The sequence below is a fragment of the Eimeria acervulina genome, genomic scaffold (genome assembly GCF_000499425.1).
Source record: "Eimeria acervulina Houghton genomic scaffold, Eah_scaff141, whole genome shotgun sequence".
NCBI lineage: Eukaryota > Apicomplexa > Conoidasida > Eucoccidiorida > Eimeriidae > Eimeria > Eimeria acervulina.
The window spans coordinates 26,512-48,225 of record NW_013550251.1 but is presented as its reverse complement, the minus strand read 5'-3'; the positions used below and the strand labels follow the sequence as shown (position 1 = coordinate 48,225).

At 44.9% G+C, this 21,714-nt stretch overlaps 6 protein-coding genes across 6 annotated transcripts; 3 read left to right on the top strand and 3 right to left on the bottom strand.

Moving 5' to 3' along the window:
- Positions 1-44: 44 nt before the first annotated feature.
- Positions 45-1,141, bottom strand: EAH_00020500 (rhomboid family domain-containing protein, putative; the record flags this gene model as incomplete). The annotated part of the gene is made up of 7 exons (XM_013397169.1): positions 45-322; positions 477-543; positions 605-689; positions 747-799; positions 853-925; positions 990-1,014; positions 1,072-1,141. 7 exons carry the CDS (start codon positions 1,139-1,141, stop codon positions 45-47), a joined length of 651 nt encoding a protein of 216 aa, XP_013252623.1.
- Positions 1,142-1,601: 460 nt separating this feature from the next.
- On the top strand, positions 1,602-2,491 carry EAH_00020490 (hypothetical protein, conserved; the record flags this gene model as incomplete). Its single annotated transcript, XM_013397168.1, has 4 exons — positions 1,602-1,829; positions 2,040-2,125; positions 2,238-2,295; positions 2,411-2,491. The coding sequence occupies 4 exons, from the start codon at positions 1,602-1,604 to the stop codon at positions 2,489-2,491; spliced, it is 453 nt and encodes a 150-aa protein (XP_013252622.1).
- Positions 2,492-3,029: 538 nt separating this feature from the next.
- On the bottom strand, positions 3,030-3,954 carry EAH_00020480 (ubiquitin-conjugating enzyme e2, putative; the record flags this gene model as incomplete). Its single annotated transcript, XM_013397167.1, has 4 exons — positions 3,030-3,092; positions 3,222-3,522; positions 3,642-3,749; positions 3,932-3,954. The coding sequence occupies 4 exons, from the start codon at positions 3,952-3,954 to the stop codon at positions 3,030-3,032; spliced, it is 495 nt and encodes a 164-aa protein (XP_013252621.1).
- A 912-nt stretch (positions 3,955-4,866) lies between these two features.
- On the top strand, positions 4,867-7,123 carry EAH_00020470 (diphthine synthase, putative; the record flags this gene model as incomplete). The annotated part of the gene is made up of 9 exons (XM_013397166.1): positions 4,867-5,004; positions 5,138-5,262; positions 5,416-5,524; positions 5,636-5,756; positions 5,913-5,979; positions 6,120-6,181; positions 6,322-6,390; positions 6,562-6,614; positions 6,941-7,123. 9 exons carry the CDS (start codon positions 4,867-4,869, stop codon positions 7,121-7,123), a joined length of 927 nt encoding a protein of 308 aa, XP_013252620.1.
- Positions 7,124-7,274: 151 nt separating this feature from the next.
- EAH_00020460 (hypothetical protein, conserved) lies at positions 7,275-11,066 on the bottom strand (the record flags this gene model as incomplete). Its single annotated transcript, XM_013397165.1, has 5 exons — positions 7,275-7,478; positions 7,671-8,106; positions 8,332-9,578; positions 9,836-10,023; positions 10,652-11,066. 5 exons carry the CDS (start codon positions 11,064-11,066, stop codon positions 7,275-7,277), a joined length of 2,490 nt encoding a protein of 829 aa, XP_013252619.1.
- Positions 11,067-13,337: 2,271 nt separating this feature from the next.
- On the top strand, positions 13,338-15,409 carry EAH_00020450 (Protein containing a possible START(Steroidogenic acute regulatory (STAR) related lipid transfer) domain, related; the record flags this gene model as incomplete). Its single annotated transcript, XM_013397164.1, has 2 exons — positions 13,338-14,637; positions 14,967-15,409. 2 exons carry the CDS (start codon positions 13,338-13,340, stop codon positions 15,407-15,409), a joined length of 1,743 nt encoding a protein of 580 aa, XP_013252618.1.
- Between the last annotated feature and the right edge of the window lie 6,305 nt (positions 15,410-21,714).

The following is a 21,714-nucleotide window of genomic DNA, read 5'->3' as shown; positions in this document are numbered from 1 at the left end:
TGCAACTCCGCAGACGAAGCCTCCCAAATGGCCCCATATGTCAACTAAATGCACACCGGCTTTGCATCAAACGTTTCATATGCAGCAGTACGAAGTTTGTTACCAGTTTGCCCATAGGACAGAAGAATCATCAGAGCTCCAAAGATGGTGATGTCGAGCGTGTACATGTTCCGTGTGCGCTCATCAAGCTTGTGCCACACCATCAAGATCTCGGCAAGGATGGAGCCAACCAGACCTATGAGGTGCTTGGTTTCCAGGCTGTTTATCAGCAACAAAGAAGCGACGTTGGCATACCAAATCCCGCTGTACTGGCACCGACAGCCTGTAAAATCATAAGTCAAAATGCCCTTTGTTAATTGCATGTGCAGGTTGCATACCAAAGAGCATGGGCGCATCAAGATGGTGAACATGTTCCCGATCAGAGCTGAAGGAAGGATTTTCCCCATGCCTTCTTGAAACAAAATATAGTTTCCTACCAGAGGAGAAGTAGAGCATGAGGAAATTTGTCCTCCCATACTTTATTTCTTTGTCAAGTCCCATATGCTGAGAAACAATGTTTTTTTTCAATATGCAGTTGTCGGATGGTGTATTCAAAAACACTAACCAGAATAAATAGGATGTTAAATAGCAGGTGGACGATGCCGACGTGAAGGAACACGGGCATAATCAGCCTCCATGCTTGGAAGTGTCTGGAGTGACGCAATATTAGACCTGCTTGCTAATTGGCATACTTCAGAAGTGATTACCTAATCGCAGGCCCGTAAGTGGCTCCTAGTTGGTACAAGACACGCTCCGTAGGCTGCGGAAGGCAATGTAGAGGATTTTTCCCAGGTTAATTCAGTGTTTTCTCACCTCAAAGGCCGAGGACATTGCACATGAGAGAATGTATACTCCAACTTGAACCAACGTTATCAAGACAATCGACCTGTGTTAGGATATGGTCCACATATGATCCTTCACGATTGACTGGAATTATGATGTAAACTTGCTTGTCCAATGAAATGTTTGGGAAGGCTGAAAGAAGTTGCATTAGCTTTTATTTCAATTGTTGCATTGTGTTTGTCCTCTTACCGACGTCAATCAATCTGCCAGTCCTCGGGATCCCAGCCCCGAGGACTCTCTGCGACTCGATATCGGACATTTTGGAGCCTTCCTGCTTTGAAGTACTGTTGGAAGGAAGCAAAGTGTCCCAAGAAATGTGGACAGAATCGACTATATATGATAAAATGATGAATGCCTCACCCGCTCGGCTGCGATCACACGCTGGGCTGCATGTACACCCGAATACCTGCTGTCGGATTTGCGCATCACAACATTTTCTTTGCATGGTTTCTGCATGAGTTCAACAATGCGGGCCATTTTCATTTTTTGGCTATAGTAGTATTTAGCTGCAAGTTATCGTCGTGTTGTGCCTACGCTATGACGCCTTTGGCTGCTTGGAAAACTCTCCACTTCCGAACGTAGGTTGTGAAGTGCGTCCAGTGTGCCGGTGTGTAGAGGGGAACTGCCTTTCCTCCCGAAGAATTCACCCCTTTAGTATGGAGTTTCATCCATTTCCTAGTATATTATCACTGGGAAACTTGAAAGCCTTGTAAGAAAACATGATCGGCCATGCGTGTCTAGCTCGCCGATTCCATCGCATATTCGGAATATCTGACGGTGCCCTCCTTGGGCGTGCAAGAAGGGCTTCCCAAACGCGCTTCAATTCATCGTTGACCTCGCTGACTACTTCCTCGGACGCCCCCAATGATGAGGACAATGCAACCTATGGAAGACGCACTCGCCAAGTATACTGGTTCAGCCCGGATCTAAAGTCCCCGAGCGTCGAGGTCCGCCCTCCCCGCCTCAAGTTAGAGAACACTCGTGTAGTTTTAGTCCATTTTTGACACTCAGTGCGCACTTCATGGACTTTAACTTTGCTTCCATTCGAACGCTCGCGCCCCTAATGCGTAACCAGAAAAACTGCCGTTGCGCCCGTGCCACTCCCACTCTGCACTGTTCTTGAATTTCGTCGCTGAAAGAGTGCATGCGTTTTACAGCTTCCCTCCGGAAAGCAATGCTTTGTCTTCAACGCAAAAAGAGATCAAGATGGCGAGCTGGAGCCTGTCCTGTGCTTTGTGGACCGGTGAGTGGGCAGACATGCCTTAGGAGGGCCCGTACACTTTGCCCTGGAACACTGACTAACAGGATTACGACATTGCCTTTTGTAAGTCTCTGTGGCGCAACATGCTGCACAGGCACGGGAGACGACTGATGTGGATGGACGCGGAGGAACTTCGTGAATTTGAAAAACTCGTCAGTAACGAACAGGCATTCCATCCTACTAGATAGTTGATGACTTTGCATATGCTGCCAACCCGAAACTGAAGGTCGGGCAAGATTTGCATGTGCGTCCGCTTGGGTCCTGCAGATACCTCGTCTTGAAGAATATTTCAAGTTGTACTCACCAGACGAGAATTTCGGGACAGACGCGCACGCCACAAACGATTGAAGGTACCAGACTAGATTTGTTCAACAGACGCGTTTAGCGCCGTCACAATGTTAGTAAGAAATCTATCAAGGCTTTAAAACCTTTTAGGCCTAATTCCGGCCTCAAATAAGGTGCCTCCCTATTGTGGCGTCTCTGTGGTCGGCCAGAGATGCTGGAAAAGTAGTGAGGCTGCGCACCTTATGCGCTCACAACTTGGGAGTTGATCCTCTTAAACCTAGCTTTTTTTGTCTTTATTATGCGTTATGTGGCAATGCGGATAATCTGCGACACAATAGACGCGTTTCCAGATTTCAGGAACCGCAAAAGGTTCTCCACACGGTACCGTGCACTGTTGGCCGGCGGGGGATTTGTGAAGCAGCACACGCGACAAGCTTTAACGTGTAGCCTGTACACTCGCACTTCCAAAATCAGTGCACGCTCAGCCATACAGTTGCGTGTTTAACAGTTTCACAGCAAATTTTCTGCTGCTGCACTGAGAAGTCAGCATGCCTGGTGGGAAAACTGCTCAGACTTTGCCATGCGCACGCTGGTGGGAAGATTACTCATCCTCAAAGGTTCCCTCTGGCAAAGTTGGAATCGCCCAGCTGTCTTCAACGCATTCCTACAGGACAGGCATTGACAAGCAGCTTGCATTTGCAACTGAGACCGCATTGGGAGAACGGCCAAAAGCCCGCACAGCGACAACTTCGTGATAGGAACAGCAGCAGCAGTACTGTGGCGGAAGACTCACCAGAACAAGCCTGTCGTACTCAACTCTGTTGTTAACGAACATTTTTGCTGCCTGAGGGTTGGCTGGAGAGTCGGGGTTGGGGTCGCTTAGCAGACTTTGAATTGAAGTAAGCACCGCTGCGACGTCATACATGGCACTCCACTGGTTTTGCAGGATGTCTAAACAAATTTTTCCATCTGAGTAAATGTTTGGATGATACATTCGCGTCAGGAACCGGACATTCGGCGGCGAAGTCGGGTAGTCCTCCGTGAATTTAATCAGTAAGTGGAAAGTGCCTGTCTCCCACATAGTGTCTTCTGGCCTGCAGTCATTTAATTCAAAACAGATCAAACAAGCAAGGCAGAATTAATGCCGTTTCTGACTCTACGTGAAGTATGCTGACGTCAGCAAAGAAGGAGAGCATAACAAAGTCATCCGCACCCGTTGATGATTGCATGGCAATACATCATGTTGTCTGAGAAAGGAGAGGCCTTCACTCCGTGGGGGGGATCACGAGTGATGCGAGAGATGTCTTGCACAATTCTTCGCCTCTGAGATCATATGACATTCACATGGTGAACAGAGCAGACCACAAAACACCCAGATTTTTTCTTGCAAATGCTCTACTTGTTTCACGAACTGCATGCAACTCTCATTATTGTTTCATGGGAAAGAATGAGAAGCTGAACCAGCCGGGAACCCGCAAGAGAAGCTGGTACGCAAATTTTCACTCAATGATTAGCACCACGCTCATCATGCATAGAAGAGCTGACAGTCGAAAGAGCATGGAGAAACTGGCTGCACAACTCAGGCCATCGATACAGAAGAAGCGAAAGTGATGAACTTGCCGCAAATGTCGACATCTTCACAGCTCCTCTCAGAACGTTATAATGACGGGATGCCCATACGCCGATGGTCCCTGCATCCTAGCAGTTGAGTTGCCGTGCTCTGCATGAAGATGTTCGCTGCAATTGAAGAGCGTCAATGACCGAAGGTATTAGTTGGGCAAATTTTCCGTTCCTTCACTAAACCCTCTCGCTTTGGCGATATCCGCCACAGCGCGCAGCGCAGTCAGCCCGTGCTCACGAAACGTTGCGAGCGCATGGAGTGCGCCATAGAGGGATTCTCGAAGGAACAGGACTCACTATTCTTCAATCATGTAAAGCAATGCATTAAAAAAGGTGAGTTTCTCGACTTAAGTGGTCAACGACACGAACATAAACAAAGTGGGGCTTTCCGTAGGCAGTCGTGGACATGCAAGGGAAGGAACCTCGTGCGCACTCGAAAATATGTATTTTAGGGTCTTTACAGCTATCGAGGAGAGGAATTTAACATATTTAAATGCATTTAAACCACTCTGGATAAACTCCTTGACTTCTGTTCCATACGCCGCGCGCCTTGCCCTGGGGCGATCCTCACCGCCGAAATTGACAGGCTCAAAGGCGGGCGCTGGAGAACTCTATAAATGCGTCTTCATCTTTCTGAGTCTGTAGAGGCGTCATCACCCGACGAACTGTTCTTTAACTTCAGTGTTTCATTCTTTAACATTTCCTCCTCCGTCGTCATCTTCTGAATCGATAGGAGAGCAGTGGTCCCGTCAAACCCATCGGGTTTCGATGGGTTTGAGGGCTTCATTACACCATCCAGAAGACTAAATTCAGTGAAGATGGTGCTGACACTAGTGGGCCTTGGCTTAAACGATGAGCGCGATATCTCTATCCGTGGCCTCGAGGCGATCCGCACGGCTGATATCGTCTACCTGGAGAATTACACGGCGACGCTCAATGTGGACACCTGCCGGCTTGTGAGACATTCCATTCACAGAAGAAGAAAGCAGGGAAGGCAGCTGTTTCGTTCGAGAATGAGCTCGTGTGTGGCGTCAAGTGTAGGGGACACCCGCGCACACATTGCTGTTTACTCCAAGGTTTTGTCTGCAGGAACGTTTCTTTGAAAAGCCAATTGTATTAGCAGACAGAGACTTTGTAGAAGGACAAGCAGAAGCAATGCTAGAGGCAGCAGAAACCAAACGAGTTGTCTGCCTTGTTGTCGGCGACCCCTTTTGGTGAGGCGAGGCGCACGCCCCCACGCGTACGATTCCATCTCGTGTAGAGGGAAAACTTCATATGAATGAACAGTATATATATGTAAATGTATGCGTGCATATATATATATATATGTATGTATGTATGTTTGCGCATACTTCATTTATTCCCAGTGCGACGACCCACGCGGATCTGTATCTAAGGGCGAGACAGAGAGGTGTAACTGTGAAGGTCGTTCATAATGCGTCCATTATGAGCGCCGTCGCTGCCAGCGGCCTACAGGTAATTTGAATTTCGCTAATAGACTGGTTTTGTTTGAAATACGGTCTAATGTGCTTATACACGAGCTATTGTCTTCTGGTTGTAGTGGGATGTGCATTTTTCTGCTTCCAGTTGTATCGGTTCGGCGAGACGGTTTCAATTCCCTTCTTTGACGGCGGCTGGAAACCCGTGAGTTTCTACGAAAAGATAAAGAAGAACAGGGACAACAACATGCACACTTTGTGCCTATTAGGTGCGTCGCGATAGACAACTCCTTGAATAAGTTATGTTTTCCTCCCGTGTCTGTCAAGGTCTCACCGTCAGACAAGCTTCTCCCCTTGCTGCGTCTTCGTTTTTCTCACTTGAAATGCATTCCCCAGCTGATGGCACTTGATTGTCCACTGTGCAGATATTAAGGTAAAGGAGCAGACAGTGGAGAATATGATGAAGGGGAACAACATCTTTGAGCCCCCGAGGTGAATCTTTTCCTCATTGCTCTCTTTAGCAGCCTCTGTATTTAATCATTTCACAGGTATTGCAAGTTACCTTTCCCTCATGTTTCCTTCGTTTGAATATCTCCACCTGGTTTTCTTTGAGTTGTTGTTGCGTCTTGCAGATTTATGACAGTCAACACCGCCATCGAGCAGCTCCTCGAGGCTGCGGAGATGCACAACGACGGTAGGGGCGCAAGCTTCCTCTTCATATACTTCATTTTGCAATACAAAACGAAGCTAGCCTCATTTCTTTCCCCATTGATTGTTATACAACTCGAATTCAGGCTGGTAGTGCGCGCCATCTTTGAATGCGTGGCTGTGCAGAAAACGCTAAGAAGATTTTGGCCTTCGGCTTGGCTCGAGTTGGGGCTGACGATCAGATGATTGTATCTGGTGAGAGGAGAAACTGCCGCTGTACAGGGGTTTAGCAGGACAGAGCCGATTATAGGGTATGATGAATATTATTCGTATATGCATTCTAACAATACTATTGTGTAGTATATTGCGAACTGGCTTGGTTTGACTTGCAAGAAATAAATTGGAATTCGTACTGGACCGCTGCAGGAACGCTTGAAGAGCTGCTGAATGCGGACCTTGGGAAGCCTCTGCACAGCCTGGTGAGTGTGTCTGTCTTCTAGGGGTAGCAGAAAGATCAGCAACACGTTCTGGTCCTCCTTGTAAAAATATGTTTTGCCTTTTTTGCCCTCTGTTGTCATCACCTCAGGTGCTGTGCGCCCCGGAGCTACACGAAATCGAACAAAGTTTCGTCGCTTTGTACCGGCTCACGCAGTCAAAGTCGTGATGCGCCTTTAATGTGCATCAAGACCTTAACCTCGAACTTGCAGGGGTTTCCCATTTATATAATGACTTGATACGCAACCCCCTGTGGCTTTTAGGATGTCTGTTATAAGATTATTTGACTATTGTCTTCTGGCGCTTTTAGCGACCTCCCCAGAATATTTGTAGTCATCTCCTTTCTTTTCTGGTTAGCGGTTGGCCTCCCCGTGGAGGACGAAGAAACAGTGTCCTTCTGTACCACGTCCCTTGCCTCCCTGCCGATGGTTTGGTGAAAGCACAGCAACGCATTCTGAACAGCAGACGGAGTTCAGGGAGACAATACAACTAAGCGAACCATATAATTGCTGCTTGTGCGACAGCTACGCATCTGAGAAATTTGCAATCGTTGCTCTCTCTACGTTGAACGTGAGGAGTAAGCGTGCGTGGCTGTTGTAGTCCTCAAGAGACACTTAAGTGACAAATGGCATATGCGTTTCTGTTCAAGGACAACAAATGTAGTTGTGCGACCTGGTGGTGTGAATTTCCCCTAGGAACTTCACAGGTCTGAGAGGGAGAAGCGAATGGCGAGGCAGCTGTGCTGGCTGCTGTCCTGCGTCGCCGACTAATGACAAAGGAGCTTGGAGTTGAGTACTAAGGAAACGCAGCTCAGATGCCCGTGCGCGAATCTCGCTGTGTAGAAAGACCTGTTGACACAGATGAGCACGCCCACACGCCCGACGTCTCTTTCAACTTTTAACGTCGTTCTACTCAACAACAGGTCGACCTCGCTTCCCAGATCTAATAATGATGCATCCTCGTGAGGCTCATCTATGATCCAATGCACCATCAAATGTGTCTTAAAATAATGCAAAAAAAATTGAAATCCACGCGCAGACTGCAGGAAGGAGGCACCAGCGCCCCAACGAGAACGGCATCGGCATGGAGGCTGCTGCGCTTAGCGCCGTCTGCTTCTCCGCAACGGCCATCACGGCCCTCTTGGAAATTCCTCTGCACATTGGGTCTCTGCTTTTTGAGAAGAAAGCAGCTAGGGGAACAAGAGGCCCCGGAAACTCCACCACCCCGTCATGCTGCCGCCCTACCCCGTGTCGCCCAGCTGCTGTCTGGTGCACATCGCACGCCCGTCCCATTCGAGATAAAAGCGATTCTCTTCTTAGGCGGGCACCGATCCAACTCGGACTCCTCCTCTGCTGTGAATGGCAACGCCACGACAAACCCGATGAAATACGGCGACGGCCCCCCCGCCCAGCCAGGCCGTAGCCGAAGGCGCCCACGGGCTCTCCGTCGCTGAGCACCGACGACAAGTCCGTCAATCTGAGGAAAGAAAACACAGAAAAAAGAGGCAAGAAAGAAATGATGCGTCACAGTAACAAAGGTGAATGCACAAAGACGCACAACACTACACGAATCAAACCACGCACGCCTTTCTGCTGTGGGTAGACTAAGGAGAAAGATACAGTGCAAACCGGCCCAGAACAATGCACCTCAACCTACACAACAAAGAGGGGCAGCAGCATGAGCTAGCCTTTAATCGCTTACTTTCTCACACTGGAGACCCTCAAATCCTCTGGGAACAAATAAGAGAACAAGAAGTGATCGACTGCCTGCAGCTTCACCAGCGTTCTCTCTTCATATGCTGCAGTGTCCGTTTCAGCGCTCCTGCTTGCGGGGACTGCGTTTGTCCCGGGAGTTGCTGGCTGCTGCTGGCTGCTTTTACTGCTGCTGCTGTTATTGCTGCTGCTGGTGCTAGCTGTAGGGGAGCCATCTGTCTGGACGCCGTAAAGCTTGAAGAACAAACTGCGCGTTTGACCCATGCGATCTTCCCAGCTCTGCAGTTCGTCTCCACGGCTCTCCATCCGGGGATACTCCCCCATGGCGGCTAAACTATGTCTTCTTTCAATGCTCGTGTCGGCGGTTGGAGAACTGCGCGCGAGACCGGACGACGAATTCCTTTCAAGGCCCCCTGTGCTGAATGAAGAACTCGCTGTTCTTGCGTCGCTGTGAGCCCCTGCGTGTGACTTTGCCTTTTTCTTGTGTTCAGTGTCTGATCCGCTGTGGTGTTTGCGATCACGTCGCCGGCGGCTCCAGGGGTCCCTAAGAAGAAAGAAGCTCTTCCACGCGCCGATGGTGCAGGAGGGCTCGAGGACTTCTCTGAGAGGGAGGAAGTTGTACTTTTCTGGCAGGTAGGCGGAGGCGATTGTGCCTACGTCTGTCATGTGCACCTCCCCGCGGTGTACAGCGGCCACCAGGTTCATCGGGGTGCTGAATTTAACGTGAGTTACCCCAATAAGCACGTCTTTGGGGATATCGCGCCATGGCGACAGGCAACCCATCAACAAACACGAAGCAGAACCAGCGGCAGATGCCTCCCCCCCACAGGGCAGCCCGTCCTGCCACGGAAAGTCTCCGTCTACTCCCAGCGAATCGTTCATGAAGGCAACTGGGGGTTTCCGAGAGGAGGCGGACAGTTGTTGCAGGCCGTGGTGTGGGCTTTTTCTGCCGTTTTCATTGCATGCGGAACTGCAGGAGAGTTCCTGCGCCACCGCTGTCTTCACATCATGAAGACGCTTGCTAAAGGACTGATCAAGAATGCTTATGTTCAACTCCCTGTCGCCCACCAACTCCCGACGCAGTCCTGGGTTCTGCAAAGCGATTACCGTCAACTCTCGAGCAACTGCCTGAACAAGTTCAGGATAGAAACCCGATGTGTAGCCCTGGTCCGAAGCCAACTGCGGAAATACGCTGAAGTCCATGGTTCCCACCAACAGCTGCTTCTGGCGCACAACCTGCATATCCATTCGCGCCACACATCACACGTTTCATAACAATGCATCATAATACTAAACACCGCCACCACCCCTACCCTCCCTGAATAGCAAGCTCTGTTGTCCTACTGGCTTGTAGACATTGCTGCAAACAGAACGATATGAACTATAGCAAGTACATGCAAATAACATATTAGTATGCATATATGCATATAATATTACATATATATAAAGCAAGAGTGCGTTGAACCGTCAGAGGTCTCCACTTGTCTGCGTACCTCTAGGAAGGCGTCAGCAGGGAAGATATCTGCGAATTCCGTTGGAATGCACTGTTCAACATCGAGCAGGATGTCGCTTTGGCAGAGATCAAGAGGCACCATCGGTAATTTGTATTTATCCAGCAAGTAATCCCGCACCCCAAAGGCTACGATGCGACGCAAAGCGCAGTCAAACGCCAGACGAAGTCCTGAAGCAGCATTTCGGCATTCAACAAAGTGATGAGGATGATACGATGAAACTATTTCAACATCCAGCAAAGTGGTGATGATAATATGATGCTAATATTTCCGCATCCAACAAAGTTTTGAAGGTAGTATTTCAACATTTAACAACGTAATAATGATAATATTTCAACATTTAACAACGTAATGAGGACAGCATTACAACATTTAGCAACGTGATGATGATAATATTTCAGCACTTAACAACGTAATGATGACAATATTTCAACATTCAATAACGTAATAATGATAATATTTCAACATTTAAGAACGTAACGATGATAATATTTCAACATTCATTAACGTCATAATGATAACATTTCAACATTCAACAAAGTTATGAAGATAATATGATGAGAATATTTCAACATCGTTTCAGCATTCAACGAGGTGATGAAGATAATATTTCAACATCCAGAAAAGTGAAGATGAGAATTCATCACCTCGCGAGCCGCTCAACGTGGGAAACAGACAAGAACGAAAGCCATCATGAATAGAGTGAAAAAAGTAAGGAAGAACGAATACAAAAGAGGAACGGCAGAGAAAGCAAGCTGCTTTCGTCGGTGTTTCCCCTGAAACCTGAATATCCCTCACCTGTAGAACAGACAACATCTCCGGCCCCTCTCTCTCTTGGTGCCGGCGTCCCATTTAAATTTGCTTTTGAATTAGATGACCCAGAGGGTCCTGGCAATCGTGAATCGCCAGAAGAGGATGAGGGGCCCCCGGCGGAGCTACGCAAGGAAGCAGCGGAATCTGCAGCACCACTTTCACTACCGCTATCTCTGGAAGCAGCAGCAGCAGCTGCTGCTGCAGCAGATTCTTCTGGGGGTTGTTTCGGGGTGCCCAAGTCGACGTCCTCTCGCTTGGGGCTGTGCACACTAGAAGGGCTCCCTAGGGCCTCTGTAAAGGCTCGAAGCGGTTCATAAGCCGCAAATAATAAGAAAAAGGAAAACAACGCAACTACATTTGTCTTGTGCCCTCTAATCATCTTCTTCACACCCTCCTCCATTAACTCAAGCTGAAACAGCGGAAAAACTCCGCTCTGCCCTTTTAGCAGCGATTAATAAGAAATCGACAGGCACATTTAAACATACTTGTTGTCTACAGAACCCAAGAGTTCCATATCTATGAACCATTGCAAACAATACACAAACAGACAGCCAGCATCGCACCCCGTTCTTGCTCTGGGGGTTTAGATGAGGTTCAAATGGTGAGTAAAAATATGTACGTTGGTTTGTTCGGCATCCACAGCATCAACTTGTACTTCTCTCTCAAGCGCATGCAACAGAAAAGGCGTAAACTCAACGAAGGGAACAGACAAATACGCCGTTGATGGAGCCGCCAAGCGATCTAAGAAGAACACGAAATGAGGCTTGTCCTGTGCATGCATGCATGCACGGGGCAGAAACGAGACTAATGCCTAAAATGCGGCATCAGAGTAGCTGAGTTATGATCGAACAAGAACCGAAATAACCAAACAAATTCGAAGAAGACCCTACCAGTTCCACAAACGTATCAGTAGCGAGGCGAGGAAAGCGCCCCGATGCAAACACGGACTTCTTCATTCACCCCACGAAAGGAGTGTCGGGTCCTACAGAACGAATAACAACCAAGCAGACCCCCTAAACCCCTTAATTAAAAAGAAGATCTCTAGAAATCAACAACAAACAAACCAGAAGAAACCCCTTTCTCGCGGGGCTGGGGCAACAACAGGTGGCGGCAGCTCGACAGCTTGCATACAGCCAGCACGAGGACGCCCTATAGCCCTTACCACCCTGCTAAACTCCTAAATGCGTTCAATTAATGCATCTAAAAATGAAATTAATTCCATTTAAGATTCATAAATACCTTTATTTTTCTTTCTATTACCTCATAAAGGCCAGCCGTGGCGTCGACCCCCGTGCATGCGCTCGTGTTCTTCTGCGTGCGCCTGAGGCGACTGCCTCTTAGCTGCAGTGCAGCCTGACTTCAGCTATATTACGTCCACATAATTAACATCGTAATATACCTTCTCAGCCTTACTTTTGACGTTTGTGCGTCTTGCTTAAGTATTAACTCGCAAAGCACTCTCTTGCCAGTGCGCCACACAGCCCCAGGGGAACAAGCGGGTGTGCCGCCGACCAGCGAGCGTAGATGTTTGCATTTAAAGTTTGCTTGTGTTTTTGTAATTAAATTAAGTTTCTTTTTCTGTTTGCCTTTATGTGCTCGGGAATTTCGCACCCGCTTTCGCGGCGCAGCGCGTAGTGCGTCTCATCGTACTCATCCTGTATGTACAGCTGATCCGTGGATTTGGCTGTTCGCCTTCGTGATAAGACTTCATTCTGTCTTCTCTTCTCTTTTTTTTCTTTTTCTAACTCAAGTCTGAGCAGCATCAAGGTGCTGCGGGCACGAAGTACAGGGAGAAGCGCGCTGCCGTGCGGCCGTGCAGCGTCTGTCAGTTTCTGATCTTCTCCTAACTTAGGAGGAAGCAGTGTGGGATTTCCTCTCCTTCTTGCTCCGATAAACAGCAAGAAAGGCCGCAGATAACACTGCGGAGCAGAGCGGAGCTGAACCGCTTTGTTGCCTTTTTCCTGCTTCTCGTTATTCTTATCCTGGTGTTCCGTTGCGGTTGTTGCAGTGTTTTTTATTTGATCTGCTGAAGGACAGCGCTTCGTCTTGAACATTGGACTCTTCTCATTCATCTTAAGACTGTGGTGTCGATGCTCTATCATCTTCGTCTCGCCGCACCGCCGCTGCAGCACTGGGTAGCTTGCGTTGTTGGGGCTGCCGCTGTTGCTGCTGGAGGCTTCATGGGTTGCTGAGGCTGAGACTGCATGCCTGCGTCTCCTCTGCTGGCCCTCCCTCTACTTTTTCTACGGAAATACTTGTGGTTGTTTCGTTGTTTCTGTGCCGCTTCACACGACGTCTTTGGTGTCTGCTGGGTGCTGAGAGGAGGCCGCATGCAGCGTTGATGAGTACTATGATGAGTCTTACTGTATATATATAATTCAACTGCTGCTGTTAGGCATTTGCTGCTCTGTCTGTACACCCGCCTTGCGCAGCCTCAGGGGCTTGAAGGACGCAGAGCATGTGGGGGTTTTTCTTTTTGTTTTTCTCGCATCAGCGGCCAGCAGCCTCACTTCATCGTGAGTGATTCGCATTAGGGAGTTCTTCTGCAGCAGGTTTTGTCTATCCTGTCTGTCTTTATATATCCGTAGTGTTTCTTCCTGCTGCCAGCAGCAGCAGCAACAGCAGCAGCAACGACACCAGCAGCAGCAGCAGCAGCAGAAACAGCAGCAACATGGGCCACAGAAGGAGCGCCAGCCGCTTGTTACGGCACCGCCCAAGGGCCCCGAGCAGCAGCGCAGCCGATGCAGCAGCAGCAGCAAGTTGCGGGTCTGAGGTTCCTGCTGCAGCAGAGCAGAATCTATCAGGGAAGCGACAGCCGCGGTGGATTCGTTTCCTCGCTCGCAGACTACGGTGTATATACGTCAAGGAAGAGAGACGCACAGCAGAATGGTGTCAGAGTGCAGCAGCACAACGCCCAACCCATGTTAGCCGTCGCCGCCGCCTTCGCCTTCGACGCCGCAGAAGGGCTGGGGGCCCCCAGGAGGCCCTCGAGAGCGGGAAGCAGCAGCAGTGGCAGCAGGGAAGGCTTCAAGAGGGGACCCTGGGCATCTTTATTCCAGAGGAAGCGGAGCTGCAGGCCACAAGAGCAGTAGCAGCAACTGCTGCTGCAGCTGCTGCAGCAGCAGCAGCTGCTGCTGCTGCTGCAGCCGCAGCTGTTGCAGAGGAGAGGAGCGCGGCTGGTACAGGTAAAGGAACTACCAGCAGCCCCACTCGTTATAGCAGCAACAAGAGCGAGAGCTGCGGGTGCATGCACTCAACCACTGCAGACGCTGCAGCGGGCCTTGTGCATGCAGCAGAAGGCCTGACGGGTAGCAGCCCTAGCGGTGCTGGGGGAGAGGAGCGGCTGACGTCAATCTGCGCAGTGAGCAGCGTTATAGATTCAGGTGTACATGCAGCGCAGCAAGAAGCAACTCAACCTGTGGATAACTTCAGTACAGAGAAAACAGAGAACAGCTCAGCGACGTCGGGCGTTCTGCTGCCTGCTGTAGACTCTGTGACGGACGCTGCAGCACCAGTAACCACAGCAGCAGCAACAGCAGCAACAGCTGCAACTGCTGCAACTGCTGCTTCCGCTTCTGCTGCTGCTGTGGCTGCTGCATCTGCTCCTGTTGCTGTGCTGCCTCCGCCTCCGCTTCTTGAAGCAAGCAGCAGCGGGGGCTCGCCTGTGGGCCTATGGCCGCTGATGTCTGTTGATAGTCTGGGGGCTTCAGAGGATGTCAGTCGTTTGTTTGCGTTGTTAGAGGAGCAGCGTCTGCGTTTTAATTCGCTGCAGCAGCAAGCAGCAGCTTGTGCAGCAGGGGAGGCCTTCAGCTGGGACAGAAGACAGGAGGCGCAGCAGCTCTCAGCGCTGCTAGTGAGTGCTGCTGTGCACTCTATGCTGGGGCCTGCGAGTCATATGCCTTGTGTTCATTCTCACGACGGCATTCAGGTCTGGAAGGGAGAGTCTGGAGTGGGCAGCTTGGCTTGCAGAGGTGGGTGCAGCAGTTCTTTGTTTGTTATTTCTAACAACGAACAGACAGCCAATTTAGCACAAGAGACGCACACAACAATGCATGCATTTAAAAGAAAGGAGAACACTGAGGCAAAATTTCCTCAATACTGACTCTGAATCACCATTATTAAGCTGCTGCTGCTGATGCTGCTGTTGTCAGTGCGCTGATTTCAACATCTGTTGCGGGTTATGTACAGCGCATGCGGGCTGTTCTGTGTTTGTCTTTCTTTGCCTTGCTTCTGAGATTGAAGCCCTTGATGTTGTGCATATAAAGGTATTTGCTGGTTTGTTTCTCCTACGGTTGTTCAGCACGTTTCCTCTTGCCTATTGAACCCCGTCGCTATGCAATGTTTGCAAGCAATGCTGAGCTGCGGCTTTCGTGGGATAAGAGCGTTTCTGAACAACACGTAGTGGAGCAGCTGGATGCAGGACATGATATCTGCTACGTAGCATTCAGACGCTTGGCTACGGTGTATCCTCGCGATGTAGTGACCCTCCGAGTGAAGTGCAGACTCAATATGCGCCCTGCAGTCGCAAGCCCAGCCTCTGCTGCTGCTGCTGCTGCTGCTGCCTCTGGGTGTGGGGCTGGGGGCGGCAGCAGCGATGCGAACGCGGGGCTGCTGCAGCAGCAAGAAGGCCTCCAAGGGCTCATCACCAGCACTGGCGGAGTCGCAGAAGATGCAGAGGAAGAGGAGACGGCCTATGGCTCTATGAGCTGCTCTATTCATCACCCCGAAGTGCCTGAAGCGTGAGTTTTTGCTGTTACAAAAATAACAATTGATGCCTTAATGAGGAATGCTGGGGTGTCTTTCCATCTACTGCTGCTCATCACATCAACAAGGCGAATAATAATAGTAATAATAGTAATCATAATAATAATCATAGTAATCATAATCATAATAAGCAATAAGCTGACTGTGGTGTTTCTCCTTGGAGTAGCGTTGCGGTGTTTCTTCTTGGGGGGTTTAATTCGCATGCAGTGCAAAAAGAGCTGTTCAAAGGAGCGGTTGAGACTGTGCTGATATATATATATATGCATATATATAATTATATATATATATATCAGTGAGAGTAGAAATAGTAATAGAGAATGAGATAGTAGCAGCAATACTACGGGTAGATGACTCCATAATAATATTGCTGCTTTATAAGAATGACAGCCCTTTGGCTGCATGCAAGGAATTTCCACGAAGCCGTTTGTGTGCGTCTCTGATGAATGCTCTCGGATTTGTTTTAATTTAGACAGCTTTCTTCTTTTTCTATTCCAGTTGGAGGCCCTCGTTTCATTGCACTCCTATTACGCATTTAATGTTCTCTTCAAATTCAGCTCTGCTGGAGCTGCTGCTGCAGTTGCTGCTGCAGCTGATACTGCAGCAGCTGCTGCTGTAGCTGCTGCTGTTGTAGCAGCTGCTGCTGCAGCGATACTTGCTCGTAGCGATATGTTAGTGGATATGTTGTATGCATATGTTTATGTTAATTTCATCGGTGTTCTCTGTACGGCTGAACTTTCGTCCTTTCCTTTTGTTTATTTTGTTTGTTTTACTTATTATTTTTTTGTTTTTGTTCTGCTGTTCATTGCAGGCCCGGCAGAGTTCGAATGGATATTCGCATAAACGCATATCTCGCTAAACCTGTCTGCACTCCTTTTGGCTGTGAGTCTTTCTTCTTTTTTCTTTTTATTATTACTATTATTATTATTTCTCACATTCTTCGGGGGGCTTGGCTTTACATTTGTTCGCGAAACCGTTGATACCCGCAACTTGTGAATTTTTTGTTGCTTTCTTCTGGCTGCACTATATATATATATATATATATATATAAATCTGCTGCTGCAGATTTATAATATAAGCAGCGAAGTTTGGTTATGCTTGTGTTTTAAAAAGTGTTTTCTGCTTTGTTTATTATTTGTTTTGGGGTGAGTACGTCATGGGCAGGCTCTCTTCTTTTGTTTCTTCATCCATATATGATTGCTGTCCCAGAGTTGTATTTGTTGAGAACGCATGTTGATATTTATTGTTTTTGTTTGTTTTTATCTTTGTTTTCATGTTCCTCTTCGTCTTTTTGCGGGTTGTGTATGCTCGTCTTCTTGTGCGTATTCATCATTTATATGTTAATGTGTATATGCTAATGTTTATATGTTTATGTTTACGTTTATATTTATCTTCATGTTTATATGTAGATGCATATGCGCAGTGAATGTTTTCGTCTACATATATTTGCTGCATTTGTTGAGTGTTCTTGTTGACGTCTGTTTATATATGTATGTATAAATTTCTCTTTTTTTCTGTATTTTGTTTGTTTCTGTTTGTTTGTGTATTTTGCTACGATTAAATAGGCGTGTATTTTCTTTTTATTTCAATATATTTTGTGTGTTTATGCATGCATTTAGTGTGGAGCGAAGTAACTCTCTTTAATGAGTCTGATCCAGGAGGGTGGATCCCTGCAGCAATTACACGTACAATATCTGCAAAGTTGTTGCCTTTGACGGTTGAAAGATTTTCTTCTCAAATATTAAAACATTAGTGAGTGATTCATTTTATACGCACTTCTCTTCTTCCGCCGTATCACATATTCTTTTCTTTTGCTGTGCAGAGAGGTTTGCTTCACTCTTCTTGGGAATCTACTATCATTATTCTGTTGTTTATTAGTAGTCTTTATTACTAATATTATTATTGTTGCTTAAGTATTATCATTATTACTATTATATTATTATTTATTATTATTTATTATTTTGTTTTTTAATATCATTATTATTAGGTTATTTGTTGAAGTGTGCTTGGCATTGTTTCGCTCTCTGCTGGGGTATAGGGCTGTTTATTTGATTTTATTTTATTACTGCTTTGCGGTTCATTTGTTTGATTTTTCTGTTAGTGTTTTGCTTTTGTTTGGAGTATATTTGTTATTTGTTTACAGTTTATGACTAACATTGACGCGTTGTTTCTTATTCTCTCTCTGTTCTTATTCTCTGTCTGTCTGCATTATTGTATATATATATGTATATATATGCATATATATTATGTATATATTTTTTCGTTTCTCACCCAAGCTGCAGTCATCATTTCGCTTGTTTTTGTGATTTGTGCATCGAACATTCGCTGTTGAGTCCAGCCGCGAGTCTTCTACATTACGCTTGTTTATGTTAATAGCTAATATATATATAATGTATACATATATCCATCCATATATATATGCATGTATAGAAGCGAGGGGAGTGAATGTCTGGGTGTATGGTTTGATATTATGAAGCATATATTTATTATTGAATAAATAAAATTAAATTTTTATTTGTTTTTTTGTTGCTGCAGCGATATAGCGTGGACGGGGTCAGCGACGGGGTTTGCAGCACGCAAGCTGAAGACGAGTAAATTGGTGGTGAGTGATATATATATATATATTTAATTTCTTTTTTTGTTTATTTATTCTTTTAAATGTTTATTTAAATAGATTGTTTAGGCATTGTTGCATTTCCTTTTTTATATTATTCTTTTTTTGTGTTTTTTCATCATTATTTATACGGGCGTTTGCTATTTATTCAAATATTTTTTTAATGTTTTGTTGGGTGTCTCTGTTTGTTTGCATGTGTATGTTTTTTCTTTATTTAAAGGTCTTCTTCTCTACTCTGCCTTTTTGCTCAATTATTTAGTTCTCTTTTTTTGTTTATTTAAATGTTTGTCTTTTGTTGCTTTGCTCGTTTACATGATATTTTTTTTGTTTGTTTCCTTCCACCTTCACTTTCTTTCTCTTTTGTTTATTTGCATATTCGTTCTCGCTGTGTTTATTATTATTATTATTATTATTATTATTATTATTATTGTCTGAAGACAATATTAACGTACATAATATTTTATGAAGTAGAAGTATTGAGTGTCTTCATTATTTCCTGTTTATTTTTGCTTGGTGTTATTTTTAATGCACTTTCCTTGTTGATAAATATATTTATTTTTTAATTTATTTATAATTAACTCTAAATAATAGCATTTGATGTGTATTTGAAGAAATTATCGTCTTTTACCCTCCGTTTGCTTTTCTTGTTATGCATTGTACTGCATTATTTTATTTTGTTGTATTATATTTTCTTTAGTTTATTTGATTGTTCTGTTTGAATTTGTTTGTTTCCTTCAGCTGGCTTAACACCAGGAGGCGATGTACAAGCTCAAGGGTTTTTCTTAATGATATTTCTATCTTCTTTTTTGCAGGAGCAGCTGCTGTTTGTCTTTGTGTTGTATTGTTAGTAAAAGAAAATGCTTATCCCTGCAGCGCACAGAGGCTAAGCTATTTATTTAATTATCTTCGTAATAAATTGACGCATTTGTTTATTATTATTGGTTTGTTCATAGACTGCTGTAGTGCTAATATCTATATATCACATACATAATATGTAGAAGATGATATATATATATATATATATATATTATATATATATTTATATGCATAGGGCGGCGATCTCCGAGTGCACGTTTGGGTGGGGTGTAGGTTCAGGGGTTTCTTGTTTTCTTTTTATCAAAGTTATATAATATATATAATATATTTGTGTTATATATATTATTTTCTGTTGCATATTCTTTTTTATCGTATGATGTCTTCCTCGTATCTTTGCAGGAAGCACTTTCAAACTCCTACAGCGCTAAATATCTTCTTAACATATTCTTTTTTTTCTTTGTTTCTTTTACTTTATATTGAAACCGATTAGATTAATTTTCAGTGTTTGTTCTGCTTATGAATGTCTCTGTCTATAACTCTGTCTGTCGTTCGCTCGCGTGGGTGCAGGCTGCTTTGTTTGCTTGCTTATTATCTTTGATGTTTCTCTCGTTTGCTTGCTTCGCTCTTTATTCTTTTTGTTTGTTTCCGCTGTTCGTTTACCCCGAGGGTCTGCCTTAGTATTAAATGCAAGAGGCGTTTAACCCCTTTGCTTCTTTAACTGATTATATATATACATATATATATATATATATGCATATAGATATTTATATGTATATATACATAAATATATATATATATATATATGCATAGATTTATATTTATACGAAAATATAATTTCGTTAGTAGAGATATTCTTCGTGGAGTTATGAAGAGTGCGTCAACCCGTTTTGTCTTAGTTTTCTTTTTGGGTTTTGTTACGAAAGAATGTCTTAGAGTTGCTAATTATTAATTTGTTTTATTTATTTATTTATTTATTTATTTATTTATTTATGCTAAGGTTGATTTTAGTCCATGTGTAATACACCTAAGAAAATATGCACCTCGAAGATTAAACGCCTAAGATAATAAACAATTAGTTAATATATCTTTTGTATGCGCTCAGCGCATACTGTATAGATAATGTATATATTATTATATATATTATTTATGTTTATATATTTATATATATTAGGTTTGTGCGTATTTGCATACTATGCACATCAGCAGCATTTCCGCCTACTAGATATTGCGTTCGCTTGAGGTGCGCATCCAGCTAGCTAGCTAGCTAACGCAGCAGGTAGGTAACTAGCTACCACAATAGCTAGCTGGCTAGCTAGTTAGTTAGAAAGATAGCTAGAACAGCAGGTAGGTAGCTAGCCATGCATGCGGGTTTATTTTCTTTCACTTTGCAACAGCCTCCACGAGGATAAAGCCGATTGTTTTACTCTTTTGTTCTTCTTCAATGTTAAGTTGCAGCTGAGGGGGAGATAAAAAATTGAAAAAGGCATTTTGCTTCGCAGGTATTTGGTGCTGCGGTGTGCTGACAGTTCGTGCTGCACAAACTGTCTTATATATATATATATATATATATATATATATACAGGAACTTGCAGTTGATTATTACATATAGGCGAGTTTTAAAATGATATATTACTAATATACACACACAAAGGGGTCTTATAATTATTTTTTGGAGGGGTAATAATAGAAAAGGCTCTCCTGCGCATTGAAGGTGGATGATGTACTTACTATAGAGCAGCACATCAGTTTCTCTATTTTTCTTTTTATTCTTTTTCTTATATATCTTCTCCTTTTGCTCGCGGCTTAAAGAGTACAAAGATCCAGCGGGCAGACATAATAGACTTAACAGAAAAATAATTTGAATATATTTATGAACATTATTCACAACTCCGCGCTGCTGGCTGGCTGTAGCTGTTGTTACCTACAACTGCAGCACTTCTCTGTATCTCTATTACTCTATGGAGCTCTTCTGGTATTCTTCTGGAGGTTTTGCAACGGTATACAAAGGCGTAGACTGTTAATAATAATAATAATAATATATAGTATTATATATAGTGGTATTATAATAATATGATGGCGCCACTCTCCAGGGTAAATCCTTCTAGAGAATGAACAGAATAATATATAAATTTATTCTGATTAATTATATTTAAATTTATTTTTATTTATTTGCAAGTGCAGAGAAATTATACAGACACACACACGATAGAGATTTTGACGGCTAGCAGCGGCATTCAGAGGAGTCTTTTTGAGGAATTGTGTTGTAATCTTATTGTTATTTTACATAAAAGAATTAATTCATTCAATTATTGATTATTTACTCAGAGAAAATTCGCAGATTATCCTCCCCTTGCGGTGTATGCACAGTCAAGAACTGCTGCTGGCTATGCCGTGTTGCATGCATAGCGCAGGGCCTGAGCTGCTCTCTTTGTTTATTTTCTTTTTCTCATTTGAGGCAATTAAAAGGTTTATTTTCATCTTTTAACTGAATGCGTTGAGCTGAAACCAAACAGTGGCGAGTCCGCCGGCTGTATGTACACCTGAGCTCATTGCATTCTTCTTTCTGCATTTCACTCGGCTTGCCTCCTCATATTCTCCATTGCAGTTTTCGTTCTTTTTCCTGTTTTATTCCTTGAGTTGAGTTTAAAATTCTTTCTTTTTTCAATCTAGCGATTCGAGACAGCCGCTATAAGGCCTGCTTCCTCTCCTCTCTTCCCTGCATTTATTATTCATTACTACTCAATCAGTCTATTGGTGTTCTGCTGCTCTTGAGGCGATCAACACCCTTTCCCCATCTGCAGCCTTCAGTGGAGTAATGACTGCAATTTTCTGTTCTTTTTCTCATCTTCTTTCGCTG